At 39.8% G+C, this 19,218-nt stretch overlaps 1 protein-coding gene across 3 annotated transcripts in view; it reads left to right on the top strand.

Annotated features, from left to right (window-relative positions):
* The window catches only part of PRIMPOL (primase and DNA directed polymerase), a 116,786-nt gene that overhangs the window by 96,211 nt on the left and 1,357 nt on the right, over positions 1 to 19,218 (top strand). For 2 of the 3 annotated variants that reach the window (XM_032413657.1, XM_032413658.1), the window contains exons 10-15: positions 6,115 to 6,277; positions 8,346 to 8,434; positions 10,238 to 10,327; positions 10,405 to 10,513; positions 15,975 to 16,057; positions 16,137 to 16,183. In XM_032413657.1, coding sequence (XP_032269548.1) covers positions 6,115 to 6,277; positions 8,346 to 8,434; positions 10,238 to 10,327; positions 10,405 to 10,513; positions 15,975 to 16,057; positions 16,137 to 16,183 — 581 coding nt within the window. The remainder of the gene's footprint in view (positions 1 to 6,114; positions 6,278 to 8,345; positions 8,435 to 10,237; positions 10,328 to 10,404; positions 10,514 to 15,974; positions 16,058 to 16,136; positions 16,184 to 19,218) is intronic. The other variant, XM_032413659.1, reaches the window with a different exon arrangement.

Raw genomic sequence — 19,218 nt, 5'->3', positions numbered from 1 at the left:
GATTTTGTATCCTGCAACTTCACTGAATTCATTTATTCTAATGGTTTTTTGGTGGAGTCTTTGGGGTTTTCTACATAGCCATTTCTGTACATAAACATCTGTAAATAATGACAGTTTCACTTCTTCCTTTCCAGTTTGGATGCCTTTTATTTCTTTTCTTGCCTACTTGCTCTGGCTAGGACATCCAATACCATGTTGATAGAAGTGATGAGAGCGGATGTTCTCCGTAACCTTGTTCCTGATCTTAGAGGAAAAGCTTTCAGCTTTCACCACTGAGTATGATGTGAGCTATGTGTGTGTCACATACAGACTTTATTATGTTGAGCTGTGTTTCCTCTGTGCTCCTTTTGTTGAGAGTTTTGGTCATACGTGGATGTTGAATTTTGTCAAATGCCTTTCCAGCATCTATTGAGATGATCATTTGATTTTTATTAAGCTACTTTGTTTTTATGAAAGACCCATATTAGCATGGCAACAGCTTTTTTCGTAAGAGTGAAAATCCTCTTTGGAATCTTTTGGTTAGTGAACACAGGTAGTAATGTAGATCGTTCATAAAAGTAAAGTGTTGTAACGCGAACTTCCAGAAAGTGGGGGATACCCATATTGTTGAATTTGGTTTGCTGTTATTTTGTTTTCTTCTTTAGTTAGTTATTTTGTTGAGAACTTTCACGTGTTCATCAAGGATATTGGCCTGTAATTTTCTTTCTTCTCTGTTTATTTTTGGTGTCATGGTAATGCTGGCCATGTAAAGAGCTTGGAAGGGTTCCTCCCTCTTCTGTTTTTGGGAATGGTTTGAGAAAAGAACGTATTCTTCTTTAAATGTTTGGTAGATTCCACTTTAAAGCTCTCTGCTCCTGGGCTTTTGTTTGTTGGGAGGTTTTTTTGTTTGTTTTTTAAAAGATTTTATTTATTTGACAGAGAGAGACACAGCGAGAGAGGGAACACAAGCAGGGGGACTGGGAGAGGGAGAAGCAGGCTGCCCGCAGAGCAGGGAGCCCGATGCAGGGCTCGATCCCAGGACCCCGGGATCATGACCTGAGCCGAAGGCAGACGCTTAATGACTGAGCCATCCAGGTGCCCCAGTTGGGAGGTTTTTGATTGCTGATTCAATCTCCTTACAAGTAATCGGTCTATTTTCTATTCATGATTTCAGCCTTGGAAGGTTATCTGTTTCTAGGAAGTGGCAGGCTTGTTCAGGTTGCCCAATTTGTTGGGGTGCAGTTGCTCACAGTCGTTTTCTGTGATGCTTTGTATATCTGTGGCATCAGTTGTAATGTGTTCTCTTTCATTTCTGACCTGATTTTAGTACTCTCTTTTTCCCTTGGTGAGTCTAGCTAAAGGCTTGTCAGTTTTGTTTATATTTTCAAGGAACCAACTCTTGGCTTTCATTGATCTTTTCTGTTGTTTTTGAAAGTCTCCATTTCATTTACTTCTGCTCTGATCTTTATTATTTCCTTTCTTCTACTAATTTTGGGTTTGTTTGCTGTTCTTTTTCTAATTTCTTGAGGTGTAAAGTTGTTTGAGATTTTTCTTGTTTCTTGATATAGGTATTTATCATTATGAACTTCCCTCTTAGAATTGCTTTTGCTGAATCCCATAGGTTTAGGTTTGTTGTATTTCTTTTTTTTTTTTTTTGTCTCTAGGTATTTATCTTTTGATTCCTTCGTGACCTATTTTTTTTTTCAGTAGCACGTTGTTTGATCTCCATATGTTTGTGAATTTTCCAGTTTTCTTAGGATTGATTTCTAATTTCACAGTATTGTGGTCAAAAAGATGCTTCATATGATTTCAATCTCAAATTTGTTAAGCCTTATTTTGTGGCCTAATGTATGATCTATGCTGGAGAATGCTCCATATGCACTTGAGAAGAATGTATTCTGTTGCTTTTGAATGGAACGTTCTGTATATATCTGTTATTTCCATCTGGTCTAATGTGTGGTTTAAGGTTGATGTTTCTTTGTTATTGATTTTCTGTCTGGATGATCTATCCATTGATGTAAGTGGGGGACTGAAGTCTCCTACTATTGTATTTCTATTTCTTTTGTTAGATCTGTTAATATTTGATTTATGTATTTAGGTGCTCTTATGTTGGTGCCTAAATATTTGTAAGTGCTATATCCTCTTTTTGGATTGACCCCATTGTCATTATGTAATGCCTTTCTTTGTCTCTTACTACAGTCTTTTTGTTGAAGTATTTTGTCTGAGGAAAGTAGAGCTAGCTACCCCAGCTTGCTTTTGGTTTCCATTTGTGTGGAACATCTTTTTCCATCCCTTCACTTTCGGTCTGTGTGTGTTCTTATATCTGAAATGGGAGCGTGTAGATGGGGCTTGTTTTGTTTTTATCTTTTCAGCTACTCTCTCGCTTTGGATTGGTGAATTTAATCCATTTACAATAATAATTGATCCATATGTGCTTGTAGCCGTTTTGTTCATTATTTTCTGGCTGTTTTTTAATTCTTTTTTTTTCTACTTCTCTTGCTCACTTCCTTTGTGGTTTGATGAATTCTTTAGTGGCACGCTTCCTTTCCCATTATCTTTTGTGTAGCTACTATAGCTTTTTGCTTTGTGGTTAACCATGAGGCTTACAGATAACGACTTATATTCATAGTAGCCTTTTTTAGGTTTATAACAACTTAAGTGTGAACGCATTCAAAGCTGTACATTTTTACGCTCTGCCCCCCCGTTTTACGTTTTGCCAGTCACATTTTACATCTTTTTATCTTGTGCGTCCCTTAGCTTATTATTATAGTTGCAGTTTTCACTACTTTTGTCTTTTAACCTTTACACTAGCTTCACACTTGACTGATATACTCCTTTAATATATGGTTGCCTTTACCAGTGAGATTTACACTTTTATACGTTTTCTTGTTACTAATTAGCAACTTGCCCTTTGTTTTTTTCCAACTTAAAGGTGTCCCTTTAACATTTCTTGTAAGACCGGTTGAGTGGTAATGAACTTTTTTATCTCGTGCTTGTCTGGAAAACTCTTTATCTGCCCTTCAGTTATGAATGATAACTTTGTCAGATAGAGTATTCTTGGTTGGAGGTTTTTTCTTTCAGCACTTTGAATATATCATGCCACTCTCTGTGGCCTGCAACATTTCTGCTGAAAAATGTGCTCATAGTCATATGGGGTCTCCTTGTATGTAATAAGTGATTTTTTTCTTGCTGCCTTTAAGATTCTCTCTCTCTTTTTTTTGTTTAACTTTTGGCATTTTAATTATAATTTGTCTTGGTGTGGGTCTCTCTGCTGCATTCATTTCATTTGGAACTCACAGTCCGTCCTGGATCTGTATGTCTTTCCTTCCTCATGTTATTGAAGTTTTCAGTTATTTCTCCAGAGAAGTTTTCTGGCCCTTTCTCCTTCTGGGATTCGTATAATGTAAATGTTAGTCTGCTCAGTGTTGTCTCAGAAGGCCCTTAAGCTATCTTCACTTTGTTTCATTCTTTTCTCTTTCCGCTGCTCTGTTGGGTGAGTTCCTCTGTCCTGTCTTTGAGTTCATTGGTTCTGCTTCATCTAGTTTGCTGTTGAACCCCTGTAGGGTATTTTTCAGATCGGTTTTTGTATTTTCAGCTCTGTGACTTCTGTTTGCTACTTTCTTACATTTTCTCTCTTTTTGTTGAAGTTCTCACTGTGTTCATCCATTCTGCTCCCAAGTTTGGTGAGCACCTTTATGACCATTACTTTGAACTCTTTATCAGATAAATTACTTATCTCCATTTCATTAAGGTTGCTTAAGAGTTGTATCTTATTTGTTTGGAATGTAGTCCTCTGTTCTTCATTTTGCTTGACTCTGTTTGTGTGCATTAGATGAAATAGCATCCCCTCCCAGTCTTGAAGGGTTGGCCTTGTGTAGGAGATGAAACTTATCCTTCAACCCTGTCCTAGCTCTTGGCTGTTTCTCAAACTTTTATAATTATCCAAGCAGCCTATTTTATTTTTAAGAGTTCCCAGGACTTCAGAGTATGCCAGGCCCAGTTAATGTCCCAAAGGGGAGGATCTCATTCAGCACCTACATTCAGGTGATGGGAAGCCAGACCCTCAGGCAGCAGCTTTTAAAGAATGAAAATATGTATAGTCATATGGGACTGCGAGTGTAAGTCCCACTGACCCTCACAGCCAGGTAATATGGAGGTGTCCCATAGGTGGTTGTCGCAAAAATCAGGACTTGATGAGCATATAAGCTCCTTTCTGAGAGATCCTGGTGCACTATCATGAAGTAGAAGAGAGCATGAAGATAGCATCCCCTGGCCTACCTTCCCTGAGAGCAGCTCTGGAGCTTCTAGACAGGTGCCTAACTTGAAGACTGCCCCTCAGGCCAGAGCTCTAGGACAAGCCATTAGGCCTCTTTCCCAGAACGGCTGGGGGTGCTCCAGTCTGCTGTCTGTGCAGTGCCCTGCGGGTGGGAGCCATCTAAGAACTCTCTCTCTGACGGTTACAGTCTCGTGAGCCCCCCCCGCTGAACCGAAGCCCCCTGGCCACCAGAGCCAGGTGATTGAGGGTTATCCCCTAGGAGGCAGCCCCCAAAAAGCAGGGTACCTGATGTCAAAACTGGGGCACGAGACACGTATACAAGTTCCCCTCCGAGAGATGCTGGTGCTGTAAAGCACAGCAAAAGAGAGGATGAAAATATTGCCTGCCCTCCGAGGTCTCAGGAAGGGTTTCCAGTTAGCCCCTAGGTGCGTGTTTAATTAGAAGCCTGCCCCAACAGCTGCACCAATGATGGTAGCTAATGGGCCTCTTAGGCAGAGAGACTGAGCTCCTGGGCCTGTTGGCTCTTGCTGTGCCCTCGGGATGATCGCTGTTTAAGAACTCCTTCTCCGTTGGTTACAGTTTTGTAGGACCTGTGAGTGTCAGTCCCACTGGCCACCAGAGCCAGATCATGGAAAGAAGTCCCCTGGCAGCAACTGCAAAAATCAGGGCATCGAACAAAGGGCATAAGCTCCATTCTGGAAGGTATCAGTGAGCTGGATGAAGCAGAGAGAGAGTGCAAAAATGATGTGCACTGAGCTCCATTCCCTCCATTCCCTGAGAACCCTTCTGCAGGCTCCTGTAAGTGTGCCAGACCAGAAGCCTGCCCCTTGGGCCAAAGCTGCTGCACAAACAAATAGGCCTCTCTCTCGGAAACTGGGGATGTGTTTCAGTCTGTCCCCGTGCGGTGCCCTGGGAGTGGTAGTGTTCCGAGAACTGTCTCTCCAGTCGTTACAGTCCTGGGGACCCAGGAACGCAAGCCTCCCTGGCCTTCAGAGCCGGGTGATCAAGGGATCACCTGAAAAATGGATCACCAGTAAACACTGGGGCACCAGGTGTGAATAGACACTTTCCTCCAGGAGCTACTGGTGCTCTGGAGCACAGCAGAGGGGGAGCCAAAGATTGTGTCCAGTGGCTGGAGTGAGACAGAGGGGGTGAACAAAGATGGCACCCACTAAGAAAAGGGGCGAAAAGGAAGAGGGGGAGAAAAAAAAAAAGATGGCACAGAGAAGAAGATGGCGCCCACCACCTCCATCCCTGGAGAGTATCCCTCAGTCCAGCACTTTAAAGTTTGGAAATGAGTCCCTTTCACATAAAGTCTGGGCACTTTTGAAGGGCTGCTTCTGCACTAGGCCTTGGGGTGAATGAGTCTGCACGTAAGCCCCTAAGAGCCCTTCCTCAGTTTGCCACGGCCCAGCTGGTCTCCAAAGCCAGATGTTTCTGAGGCTCATCTCTTAGGTGCAGGCCTTAAAAGTTGGGGTACGTAACATGAGGTATGAATCCTTTGCTTTCAGGGAGAAGCCCCGGGTTTTGAATTCTCTCGCAATCGTAGGTTTTTGCACTGGGGGTGGGGCTTATGGTGAAATTGTGTCTCAGCCTTTCCCACCTGCTTTGGTGTGGTTTCCGTCTCATTTGGTGAAGGAGTCAATCTGCCGGGTTGTAGGTTTTTTTCAGATGAAATAGTTCCAAATATAGCTATAGATTTGGTGTGTTCACGTGTGGAGGGAGTTCGGGATCTTCGTGCATTGCCACCTTGAACCAGAACCAGTTGTTTCTCTAACAGTGCTCTATATGAAATTAGTATTTGCTGACTGTCACTGAAAACACGCATTCATACTTGTTTTATTAATTTTTGACAATAGGAGTTTATACAAGAAATAGAAACTTTCGGCTGTATAAATCATCGAAGATAGGAAAGCAGGTGGCTTTGGAGATTGCTGAAGACAACAAATTTTTTCCTAAACAGTCCAAGGATATTTCTGAAGAAAACCAGTATTTCCTATCTTCTCTGGTCAGCAACGTCAGGTACACAGTCCCAGAATCAAACCGTTACGTATTCATGAGTGCTCTTTAAACAGTGATAGGCATTGTATAGTACCAAAATGTGAATTGTGTGAATTCGTTCTAACTTAAGAAAATGAAAGTTCTTAAAATTCCAGGTTAACTTTTTTCTTTCATCCATTTGGAAATAGAGTTACTATTAATATCTACTTTTCATGTATGCACATTCATACATATAATTTACATACCTCCTTCATTCAAAGAATATTTTTTGAGTTCATTATTTATGAGGTTATGTCAGTTGTTTTATCCACTTAACATTGTATCACGAATATCTGCCAAGCTAATAACTTGCAACAGTTAGTTGTAATTAAAACTTTTAATGCCTATATAGTTTTCCATTATACTGATAAACTCTAATTTATTGTCAGTTTTGTTGTTGAACACTTAAGTTACCACGCTTTGGTCATTTTTAAAAAGTGTGAAAGACCCCTTTCAACAGAAACGTTTGCCTCCACTGCCCTATATCTGGGCTGGCAAATTTTGTTAGTCCCAATCACGTGTTTAACAATCAGACTAAATTGCCTTGCTACATTAACTTGCTCTACTTCTTTTTCCTTGGCCTTCACTAGATAGAACTCTCTGGAGAAATCCCATAGAAATAAATGTTAATAAAATATTTAAAATACTTCGCTGGAGGGGAAGTTGTGTCCAGATGTCCACTTGGCAGCAGTTACCCAGGAGGGTGGGAAGACGGGTGGTTTTTCTTCATGTTATTTCTGGACTTTGAGTTCTGTCGTAACATTTTGCAGAAGTAACGTCAAAGTCTTCACTTCCTTACCTTTTAAATGGAAATGATATCACCCCCTATCTTGGGGAGTGGTGAAGATTGAGTAGAAACTGTACACATAGGGGCGCCTGGGTGGCTCAGTCAGTTAAGCATCTGCCTTCGGCTCAGGTCATGATCCCAGGGTCCTGGGATCGAGCTCCGCATCAGGCTCCCTGCTCAGCAGAGAGCCTGCTTCTCCCTCTCCCGCTCCCCCTGCTTGTGCTCTCTTGCTCTCTCTGTCAAATAAATAAAAATGAAATCTTAAAAAAAAATTTAAAAAAACAAAAAAGGAAAAAAAACTGTACACATAAAATGACAGCCGTGTCTAGCACATGGTATCTGCTCAGTGAAAGTTAGTTGTTAGCAGTAGCAGTTTTGCGATTCTGGAAGCACTGTGGGGATAGTGGAAAAATTGTATGACAGCCACTGTTGACTTGTTGGCCAAGGGTAGGATCTTACTTTGTCTTGGGTGGGAAAAGCACCACAGCCTGTAAGATGGCCTGAAGTCATCTCCCTATTATCAAACCCCATTTCCTTGGTAGTTTCAGTATTCATTCCACAGAAGTGGAGAGAGTTCTTCTACTGAATAGGGTTTCCTTAATTTTCTTTTGTTGTGTCCATTTCTTCCTGAAATGAAGGCTGAATTCTTTAGGGTTATGAATATGTCTTTCAGTTTATTTTAATTCATTTTTTCCTTTGCTCTCATCCCTCCTTCCTTCTTCCCCTCCCCCCCATTATTCACACTTTCAAATCATTGTAACAAAAATTTCACAGGCCCTGTGCATTTGAAGAATAGAATTATATACTTCATTCCATGGCTTCAGCAGTCTGAGTCCTCTGACACTGTAGTTGAAGAAAGTATTTTTTTTTTAAAAGATTTTATTTATTTATTTGACAGAGAGAGACACAGCGAGAGAGGGAACACAAGCAGGGGGAGTGGGAGAGGGAGATGCAGGCTTCCCGCGGAGCAGGGAGCCCGATGCGGGGCTCGATCCCAGGACCCTGAGATCATGACCCGAGCCCAAGGCAGACGCTTAACGACTGAGCCACCCAGGCGCCCCGAAAAAAGTATTTTAAATGATCACCACACTACTCTTTGGATTGGTGTTTTTGTAGGCAAATGTGACTTAATTGTCCCAGAAGAATTAGCTGTTGAATAAAGGATTTTAATGTGGAACTATGTGAAATTCAGTTTCCTTTCTGTAGCCATCTCCCTTTGATTCTTAGATAACCTTACTTTGTTTCTTTCAATATTTTCTTCAGATTCTCAGATACTTTACGAATTCTGACATGTGACACATCTCAGAATAAACAGAAACGAGTTGAATATTCTAACAGTACCAACACTAAAGGTAATTTTAAGAAAACAATTTCCTATGAAAATTTAAGGATACAAGTCTATTTTACCTTAAAAATCTTAAATCTTCAGGATTCATATCTACTGATCCTTTAAAACAACTTAGTTTCTATTCAAAATGGAAAATGCGTGAAGAAAAGATATTTTTTAAAGCTTATTCACTAATTTTCATTATATGGTGATTTTGAGGGGGGAAAAAAAAACCCAGAAGAAAATAGATGGTTTGTAGAAAGAAACCCCTATTCAAAGAAAAAACTAAAAGTTCTCTTCCCCTCGGCCCACAATCACAGATGGGCAGTCACTGTTCGTTTCCACTGAACCCAGCGGAGCTGTCCCTGTATTCTCTCATTCTTTTAATGGCTGCAGAGTTTTTTCAAGAAATGTGTATGTTCTTCATTCTTTTACTGAAAAACATACAGGCTCTTTCTAACATCCCATACATTAACTCTCTAGTCAACATTTTTATACACATGTTTTGGGCCATCATTATTTATAAAAGCAAAAAACGAGAAACAATCTAAATGTACAAGAAAATGGGATTGGTGAAATCCTGTAACATACTTTGTAGCCATTTAATTTAAATTTATAAAGCCAATATAAAATGGAAAATGTCCATTTATGTTAAGAGAAAAAATAGACTCTAAAATTATTTTGGAGGTGTGATCCCAGGTTCATTAAAAACATTTAATGGATAACATTTTCTTAGGTTTATTTTCTTGTGGTTAACAGTTATTTCTAGACGTTGATTTGGACTTCATTTCTCTCATTTCTGCTTCAATGTATTTTCCAAAGTTTCTCCAATTACGTACAATCTTTTGTAAGTGAAATATAGGCTTTATTTTAAGAAAAGTAGACAATTCTGTGTTTAAAAATTAAATGACATTTTAAACAAAATATTGTAAATTATTCCAGGAGATTCTTAGATACAAAATATAACTGAATTGTCAGAGCCCTACACCTAAGGATCATGGGAGAACACACCTATAGCGAACAAGTGGAGTTTGGTCCTGGCTTCAGTGTGGAGAACTCCTGCCATGGGGAACTGTGGGGCATCTCAGGAAAAGAGTATTAGGAAAGATTTATTATAGGATGCAGGCTTGAGTTAGGTGCTTTTGAGAAGTGTCTAAGGAGGCGTGGATTTGTTTCAAATTGGGTACTGTCAGAGACGATTCTATGATTGAATATCTTCGTAAATTTGATCTAGAAGGAAGGCAGAGGACAGTGGGTGTAAAGCTATAATGGGTAAAGAAGGAGCAATTACTTATATTGGATAAGATGAGAGGTGTTGGTCATTTTTGCAGTTTGGAGAACGTTCATGTTTTGTCTGCGTTCAGACATGATTACAGAGTGGTCTTGTTTTTGTCACGAGTCATCTTGGCCACAGAGTGGCCTTATCTGATGTTGAAATTCTGTGAGATAATTTCTGAGTAGCAGGAAAGCACCGGGGCTGAAGTGTGAGTGACTGGCCTGCTCTGTAATACCACCAAGGCCTAGCTGCTGGTAGTAGGCTGGCTCCTGGGGATAAGGACTTGCTTTTCTCTTTATCAAAATGAAGAAAGCAGTTGAAATGATTACAGGCGCTTCTTATGAATAGTAGTTCACATTTGACTTAACTGAGAGGTTTGAATTTTCCCTGCTTGCTTGTAAGGCAAGCAAGAACCCATGGCTGCCTAAAAGCCATGGAAACAAAAAAGCTGCAGGGACTCCAAAACCTATAATTGTCCTAAAGAACAGCTTAACATTTAACTCTTCAACTTTGAGCCACTTTAATTATAATTAATTTTTCTCTCTGTTGCAGCAGAAAACATTGAAGGTTTTCACTGTTCACCCTACCCTGAAATTGATCATTTCGTTCTTTCTTTGGTGAATAAAAATGGCATTAAAGGAGGTAAAGATAATCTTATTCTTTATTCACTATAATATGACAGAGTTTTAATACCTTTAGAAACATTATTTGCATTTTAGGAATTCGACATTGGAGCTACTTTTTCCCAGAAGAATTACTGGTTTATGATATTTGTAAATACCGCTGGTGCGAAAACATTGGAAGAGCCCACAAGAGCAATAATATCATGTAAGTAATGGTGTTTGCTAACGAGTTCTGGGTATTTAACCAGTATTATTTTAAATGTTTATAATTTTTACAGTTGAATGTAAAAATGATTTTGGTTTTATAATAAATTTAGTTATATCAAATATTGTATTTGGTTTATGTTTTATAATATTAAATTGACTATCTTAATTATCATCTTGCTTTATAGCACATGTCATCTTTATTTGTACTTTATTCAGTAAAATAATCCCTTAGATAGTATAATCTTGAGAAAGACAGACTTGAGCAGGGCTAGGAAGAAATTAGAGGCAATAGGTGAGTGGACAGGGGTGATGAAGTGTCTCTCCCTCGTCTGTTGCCATTGGTCCTTGACATCTTATGGAGTGTAAATTGAAATTGAGCAGGTTTGGCTGAAAAGGAAATTACTCAGTGCTAAGAGTTGGAGTTAGCTTAACATGGTCAAGGCAAAGAATGGTATTGGGATGCCTGGGTCATGATCTCAGGGTCCCGGCATTGAGCCCCACCTCCCTCTCTGCTCAGTGGGGAGTCTGCTTCTCCCTCTGTGTTCCCCCCCAAATAAATAAATAAAATCTTAAAAACAAAAGACAAAGAATGGTATTGAAGGGAACCAATATTTATTGAATGCTTGCTGTATACCCCAGGCCCTGTTTTAAGAGTTTTCTTTAAAATCCCCCTGGCAAAAGGAGAGGAAGTGAAGGATGAAATAGAATTTTAGATAATACAAGGATATGGTGACAATAGGAATAAGACAGAAACCCAGTAGTTATCAGTTATGATATGGGAAATTTTGCTCTGTTTCATATATATGTTTTATATTTAATATCAAAGCTGAGACTTCTGTATGTCAATTGTTTAGAGCATGTGTGCCAGACATGAGAAAAGATCCTGAAGCTTTTGCTAGAAAGCTGGAAACATCTTGGGTAGCACCATTTAATGCTATACTTCTATATGTAGATTAGCTCAGTTTAAAAAAAAAAAAAATCAAAAAACTATATGCTCAATACACAAAAGCTATCACATAGAATAACACAAAGCGAAAGCTCCCCCAGAGGCCCAGAACCAGTGATCACTATGGTTATGATTTTGGTATATCTTTCTAGTCTTTTACTCTCTGCCTATAAGTTTACCAGAAAATCATTATCATAAGATGATCATCTGTTAACTTTTTGAGATTCTCAGGTTACTACATATTTCTTCCTGAAAAATTACCTGCTTCTATTATGTATCCATAATCTCTTCTTTTTCTTAACTATGAAATCACCATATGTATAAAAGCATGTATTATAATGTGTAGGTACACTTCAAAGACTAACACTAAAATGATCACTTGTCCTATCTGCCACCCACCTTCAGAAGCAGAACTTGACCAAACCTCAGAAGCACTTTGTGGGACCAACCCCAGTTTCTTCCTTTCCTCTGACCATCTGAGATAATAGTACCTGTTATCCTGGGTTTTGTGTTAATCTTCCCCTTGCTTTCTTTAAATGTTTTTTTTCCCCATATATATTTATATTTCCAAACAATACATGTTTTTGAATCTTGTGTCAATTGCATCCTTTGAATTGCTTTTTGGTCAACATTGAATTTGTGAGGTTCATCCATATTGCAACATGTAGTTGCTTATTCTTTTTTTCACTATTGTATAGTACACCATTATATAAATATAAACGTGCCAGTCTGTTTTCCTCCTGTGCACATTTGGCTTGCTAGTATGAACAGTGAAGCTACAGATACTTTGGTACATCTTGCCTGTGGCACATATGCGAGAGTTTCTCAGAGTATATGCCTGAAAGCAGGATTGCTCTGTCATCGAATATGCACATACTTCATTTTACTAGGTAATAAGTTATTTTCCCAAATGGTCAGCTAATGTATACTCCCACCAGCAGTGTTTTCAGATTTTCTACTGTCCCATATTCTCACCAACACTTGGTGTGTTAAAAACCTCTGTTTAGGGGCGCCTGGGTGGCTCAGTCAGTTGGGCGGCTGCCCTTGGCTCAGGTCATGATCCCAGGGTCCTGGGATCGAGCCCTGCATTGGGCTCCCTGCTCAGCAGAGAGCCTGCTTCTCCCTTTCCCTCTGCCTGCCACTCTGCCTACTTGTGCTCTCTATCTGTCAAATAAATAAATTAAAAAAAACAAAAAACAAAAAAAACCCCTCTGGCTGATCTGGTGGTATAAGATGATACTGTGGTTTTTCATCTGAATTTACCTGATCACTAATGAGTATGAGGTTGGATGATCAAACCACACTCACACGAAACAGAGATCTTACCCAATGTCGGGGTTTACGAATACTTTTTAAAGATTCAAGGAATCCAAAGGCACAGGTGAAGCCGACCGAGGCCCACAACGCCTGGCTCAGCTCGCCAGGTCCGTCCTGCACTGGAGGCTCTCTGTGACTCCGGTCGAAAGCCGAGGCAGAAGTGAGCGGTCGCCGTACACGGGGGATGCTGAGGTCATGAAACGTGTGTTGTACAGCTCTGTAGTTACATAGCATGTGTGACATTCGCAGGGAACTGTGCCTCCTAAATCCACAGAGTAGGTTTATTTACAAATACACAGAAATCAGAAACATCCTGCAGAGAGCCTTCTGTAGGCAGGGACCCTCCACCTAGCGCGCAGGCCCACAGGGTCCCAGCCTTCTCCACTCTTGGTGCCCTTTGGATCTTAGCAGCTTTTACACATTTCTCCCAGGCCAACAGAGATACCTAACAGTTCAGTTTATTAATTTCAAACAGTAAGTAATCACGATTTAACAATTGAGTAGCTATTTGAAAAAACAATATTCATCAAAGAAAAATTTTTAATTGAGATAGAGTTGACAGCATTACTTTTAGCTGTACACATAGTGATTTGATATAGGTGCACACTGCAAAGTGAGCTCCACAGTCAGTCTAGTTAACATCTGACACCAGGTAGTTATAATTTGTTTTTCCTTTCTTTTTTTTTTTTTTTTAAGATTTTATTTATTTATTTGACAGAGAGAGAGTGCACACAGCAGAGGGAGTGGCAGAGGGAGAGGGAGAAGCAGGCTCCCCACTGAGCAGGGCTCTATCCCAGGACCCTGAGATCATGACCTGAGCCAAAGGCAGACGCTTAACCGACTGAGCCACCCAGGCGCCCCTCTATTAGAAACTTTCAAATATGCAGTACAGTACTATTAGCTATAGATAGTCACCGTGCTGTACATCACATCCCCATGACTTACTTATAACTGAAGGTTTATACCTTTGAACTCATTCTTAAATAAAAATACATATTAATGGGGTGTGTGTCCTTCTGAGCATTGCATAATCTCTTAAACCTTGGAATTAGATTGAATGCTGCCACCCCACAGTTATCTCTTACTCCACACTGGTGGTTATGGTCCTTGTTTGTTTGATTGTTTTTTTAAAGTCCCATGAGTTGTTTTTTGGTTTTTTCTAAGATTTTATTTTTATTTGAGAGAGAGCGTGAATAAGCGGGGGGTGGGGAGGAGGCAGAGCGAGAAGCAGACTCCCCTCTGAGCAGGCAGCCTGACGCGGGGCTCGATCCCAGGACCCTGGGATCATGACCTGAGCTGAAGACAGACCCTCAACCAACCGAGCCCCACCCAGGCATCCCGATTATGGTCCTTGTCATCACAGTCACCACCAAAAACCTCAGCTCTGCAAAGATAGGCCACCACTGAAAGGAATGAAGCCTGTTACAATACCGAAGCTGTGAACTGTAAACAAGTATTACGTGGGGCGCCTGGCAGACGTCAGCTATCACTGTGTTGCCCTAGGAGGATGTAAATATTCTTCATGGCCTGGGGACAGGCTGGTGTACAGTTTGGGAATGGCAGCATTCGGGTGTTTATGAGGATGGTTCAGGTTTTCTGTAACTTTTTAGATTTGCTTAGTTTGGTATCTTTTCATCTAGTACTTTGTCTATTTTACCAAAATTTTTAATGTTATCGGCAGAAATTTTTCCTAATATTCTTAAATTTTTAGTATATTGTGATTTGTCATTACATCTGCACTTAATTTCTAATAACATTTGTTTCTTTACCTTATTTATTTTTGATCAGTCTTGCAAGAATTGTATTAGTTTTCACATTTTGGCCTTGTTGGTTCTTTTAAATTTTTGCTTTTTATTACTTCCTGCCTTTTATTTTATTAGGGTTTATTCTGTTGTTCATTTCCCAAGTTAGTTACTTATTGGTCTTTAGCCATTCTTTGTAAATAAGCTTTTAGGATTCTAAATTTCTCTCCAAAGATCATTTTAGTGCTGTTTCACATATTTTAATATGTATTTTCAATTCCATTTGGTTCCAAACATTTTCTAATTTCCATCATGATTTTTCTTTGAGTAATTGGTTATTTAGAAATTTTTTAATTTCCAAGTTATGGGTTTCTATTAGCTATTTTTCTGTTACTTCTTTTTTCTTTTAAAGATGTTATTTATTTGAGAGAAAGAGCGAGCACATGAGGGAGCGGCGGGGGGTCGGGGAGGAGCAGAGGGAGAGGGACAAGCAAACTCTGGGAAGCGGAGCCCAATGCGGGGTTTGATCCCAGGACCCTGAGATCATGATCCGAACCAATACCAAGAGTCCAATACTTAACCGACTGAGCCACCCAGGTGGCCCTCTGTTACTTATTTCTAAATAATTTGCTTTGTGGTCAGAGATGTGTGAATACTTTTAAATTTAATGAGATTGACATGGTACCTAGCACAGTCAGTTTTTATAGTTGTTTTTTATGTGTGATTGTAAAGAACTATTTCTAATGATCTGAGGCCGTGTTCATATATGCCTATTATAGCAAACTTGTTAATTGCTTTTAATTTTATTAAAAAATGCTTTTTAGGTCATTCAAATTTTCTGTACCCTTACTGAATTTTTTGTGATTATTTGTATCAATTACTAAAAGAATGTTTTTTTTGTTTTGTTTTTTTTTTAAAGATTTTTTATTTATTTGAGAGAGAGCATGAGAGGGAGGAGGGTCAGAGGGAGAAGCAGACTCCCTACTGAGCAGGGAGCCCGATGCGGGACTTGATCCCGGGACTCCAGGATCATGACCTGAGCCAAAGGCAGTCGCTTAACCAACTGAGCCACCCAGGCGCCCTAAAAGAATGTTTTTTAAAATCTTGATTTATGGTAGACGATTCATTTATCCTTGGAGCCCTGTCAGTTTTGCTCACCCATTTTGAAGCTCTCTCACTTGGTGGGGACAGGTCGGGAATTAGGTTTTCTTGGGAGGAACTTTTGTCAATGTGTATTTTTTTTGCCCTAAAGTCCATTTGGGGTGCTATTTTCACAACCAGAGTTTTCTTTGGGTTGGTGTATTATTTATTTCCATATTATTTACTTCTTACCTTGTCTCCATCTTGAAGTCTTAGGCACATCTCTGGTAAGCAGCGTGTAGATGAATTTTGTTTTCCATCCAGTCTGGGGATTAAGTACTAAATTTTTCCTTTTTTTTTTTTTCAATGTAAAGGATTTTGGTTGATCTGAAAAATGAAGTGTGGTATCAGAAATGTCATGATCCTGTATGTAAAGCAGAAAACTTCAAGTCAGACTGTGAGTGTTTAAGTTCTACATGTGTGCCAAGTGAAAAGTGGGTGTCTGCATAAAAGATAAAACTGTTTTTCTTGTTCAGGTTTTCCATTACCTGCTGAAGTCAGTCTCCTGTTTCTTTTCAAAGAGGTGAGTGCAGTTTGAGTTTCTCTCTCATTCCTAATCCGGCCTCAGTACGACAGTGTAATTGAGCTATGCGCCGCGTCCGGACGTGTGCAGAGTCTGTGAGCACACTCCTCAGTACGCGTTGTCACTTAGGAGTGTGCCGCGGTGACCCTGCCAATGTCCGCACACATCTGCTCGTGCGCGCCCGCACGCGCTCACCTGCTGCACACAAAATTGTGGAAGCGCCTGTTTGACCACGCCCAGCCAGGGGGCAAGTCTCTCACTTTTGGCTTTACAAAGAATGCCAAAATACTCATCTTTGTGTTTCTTTCAACAGCTCTATCTGTAGGTAGAATTGCTAGAAGTAGAATTATGTCAAAGGGTGTGTGCATTTTAAATTTTGGTAGATATTACCAGATGGCCAAATTGACCTTGTCACCTTAAAAACTTTTATTTACCCAAATCATTCACATTCGATGTGAGAAAAAATTAGAAAATACGTGAAAAACCAAAGGGGATAAACTCCTCCTCAGCTAGAAATTGACCACTCAGGGATAACTGATGTGTTTTGGCATATATCTTCCAGAATTTCCGTTGATGTGTGCTCACGTATGTATTTTCAAAGTCACAGTATGCATCCTACTTTATAGGCTTTTTTTCCTAGTTTGTTTTCACGAGTACGTATTACCAGTTGGTATCCATAAAAATGGTAGGAAATTAGGCTTCACGAATTTATTTATTTAAATTTTTTTAATTTATTTGACAGAGAGAGACACAGCGAGAGAGGGAACACAAGCAGGGGGAGTGGGAGAGGGAGAAGCAGGCTTCCCGCTGAGCAGGGAGCCCGATGTGGGGCTCGATCCCAGGACCCTGGGACCATGACCTGAGCTGAAGGCAGATGCTTAATGACTGAGCCACCCAGTCGCCCCCTAGACTTCACAATATAAGATAGTACCAGTTTACCCTACATTTTTGCCAACATTATTTTTACCTTTTAGTGTTTACCACCTTATTTGGCCAAAAGTGGTATTTTAGCCATTTTAGTTTACATTTCCTAATGTATTGAGGAAATGGAACTTCTTTCAGATTTCCTGTTTGTATTTCTATTATCGATTGTCGGTAACTGTCCTCTATCCACTTTTCTCTGAGGTCTTATTGATAATTTATGAGAACTTTCTATTAACTCTTTGATCATGTTATTTTCTAGACTGAACATTTTAGTGTTCTTTTTTCCCACATCTATCAGCCTTTTCCTTTCTAGTGTTCTGGTTAGAATAAAAGTTACCTGCTATAGGCTGATTAAGTGCTCAGTTTACATTCTAGATAATGGTTTGCTGCCTATTCGATTTGACTAAAAAATATCTCTGGAAAAAATTCATACATCTAAGATAGACATGGTAGGAACTGGACCAACATAGCTGATAGCCAGATTCCCTGGTAAACTATTAGGTTAAAAAGTGTTCTTGAAATAACCAAGAGAAAATTAAATTTGTAAAAATAAACTTTGCCTCTAAGAGGAGGAGGTATATGTCATCCTTGTATGTTTGGAGTCTTATTTTGAAGCATGTTTGTGGTTTCAGTGGATTTTTAAAAATTACTTTTCCTGCTAATCCAGTAATACCTCAAAAATGCCAAGTTGAAAGTAGTTTTGGTACATAGTATTACCACTGTTTGGACAGAACTTTTTTTTATTATTTAAAATAGAAAATTAATAAAAGATGGAACAGCTTCATGAATACCCATGTACTTGTCACATCGTTTTAACTGTATATTTTGTCATTTCTGCTTCCCCTCGCTTTTTTGCTTTTAGTATTTTAAAATGAATTACCAATCAGTGTTAGTTACCTGGCTTTCTGTTGCATTAATCATCTTTGTTTTTTAAACATTTCTATTTTTTTTTTCTTCCCTATAATAGTGTTGCCCAAGGACAGTGGGCTCTCCCTTCACCTAGATTTGCCATCGTTAACATGTTACTTGGCCACATTTGTTTTCCCCCTCTGCTGTTCGGTCGGGCGCACACTGTTATTTTGGGTGACTTTTTGTCTTAGTCCATTTAGGCTGCTATAACACAATACTATAGACTGGATGGCGTATACACCACAGAAGTTTCTTTCTCATAGTTCTGGAGGCTGGAAGTCTGAGCTCGGGGCACTGGCCAATTTGGTGTCTGGTCGGCTCTCTGGGTCATAGCTATCTCCTCGCTGGGCCCTCCATGGGATGAAGGAGCTCTCTGGGGGCCCTTTTATAAGGTTACTAAATCCCAGTCATGAGGGCTGCACCCTCAAGACCTACTCACCCCCCAAAGGCCTCCCTCCTAATACCATGATATTGGGGGTTAGGATTTCAACTTAGGAATTTGGGGTAACACATTCAGTCCATAACAAATTTCTTGAGAGTAATTTGCAGCCATCAGAATCCTACATCTCTTCGTATTTAAGCATGTAGCTAGAGAGATTTAGGTTAAGGATATTCTTAAGTGAGTATGGTAAAATTTTTAGATTCAGGAAATTTAATGTTGATACAATACTGTTATCTAATATACAAATCCATACTCCTATCTTGACAATTGTCTCAACTGTTTTTAACAGTTTTTTAAATTCATGTTAATTCTTAAAATACTTTATAAATAGGAAAATCAGTCTTTTAAGATAGCAGATAGGTTTTCCAGTTTGCCTTCAGCTGGACTATCTGCTTTTTAAAAAAGTCAGTCTACCATCTCTCTAGCCCCATCTGTGTATATGGAAAAGAATGTACCAGAGGAACGGGACGGGGGGGAGGAGGGGGAACGGACTTCCAAATTTAGAGTTTCGAGTGTCTGAGCTACAGTGGCAGTGACATTTGAATTAATGAACTCATTCCCATGGCGACTGTATTGGAGAGAGTATCATCCAGGATATTTATTTTAGTGTCTGCTCAAGACCTGGTCTTATACCTAATACTTTAGTTTAACCCAGACTGACGGTAGAGTGAGAGCATCACATAGTCTCCTTGACTGACCTGTATTCTCTCCCTTTCCCGCTCCCCCCCCCCCCCCCCCCCCCCCCCCCCCCCCCCCCCCC

Source organism: Phoca vitulina, unplaced genomic scaffold (genome assembly GCF_004348235.1).
Source record: "Phoca vitulina isolate PV1807 unplaced genomic scaffold, GSC_HSeal_1.0 scaffold15, whole genome shotgun sequence".
NCBI classification, from domain to species: Eukaryota; Metazoa; Chordata; class Mammalia; order Carnivora; family Phocidae; genus Phoca; species Phoca vitulina.
The sequence above is the reverse complement of the archived record's forward strand: the minus strand, read 5'-3'. Positions and strand labels throughout refer to the sequence as shown.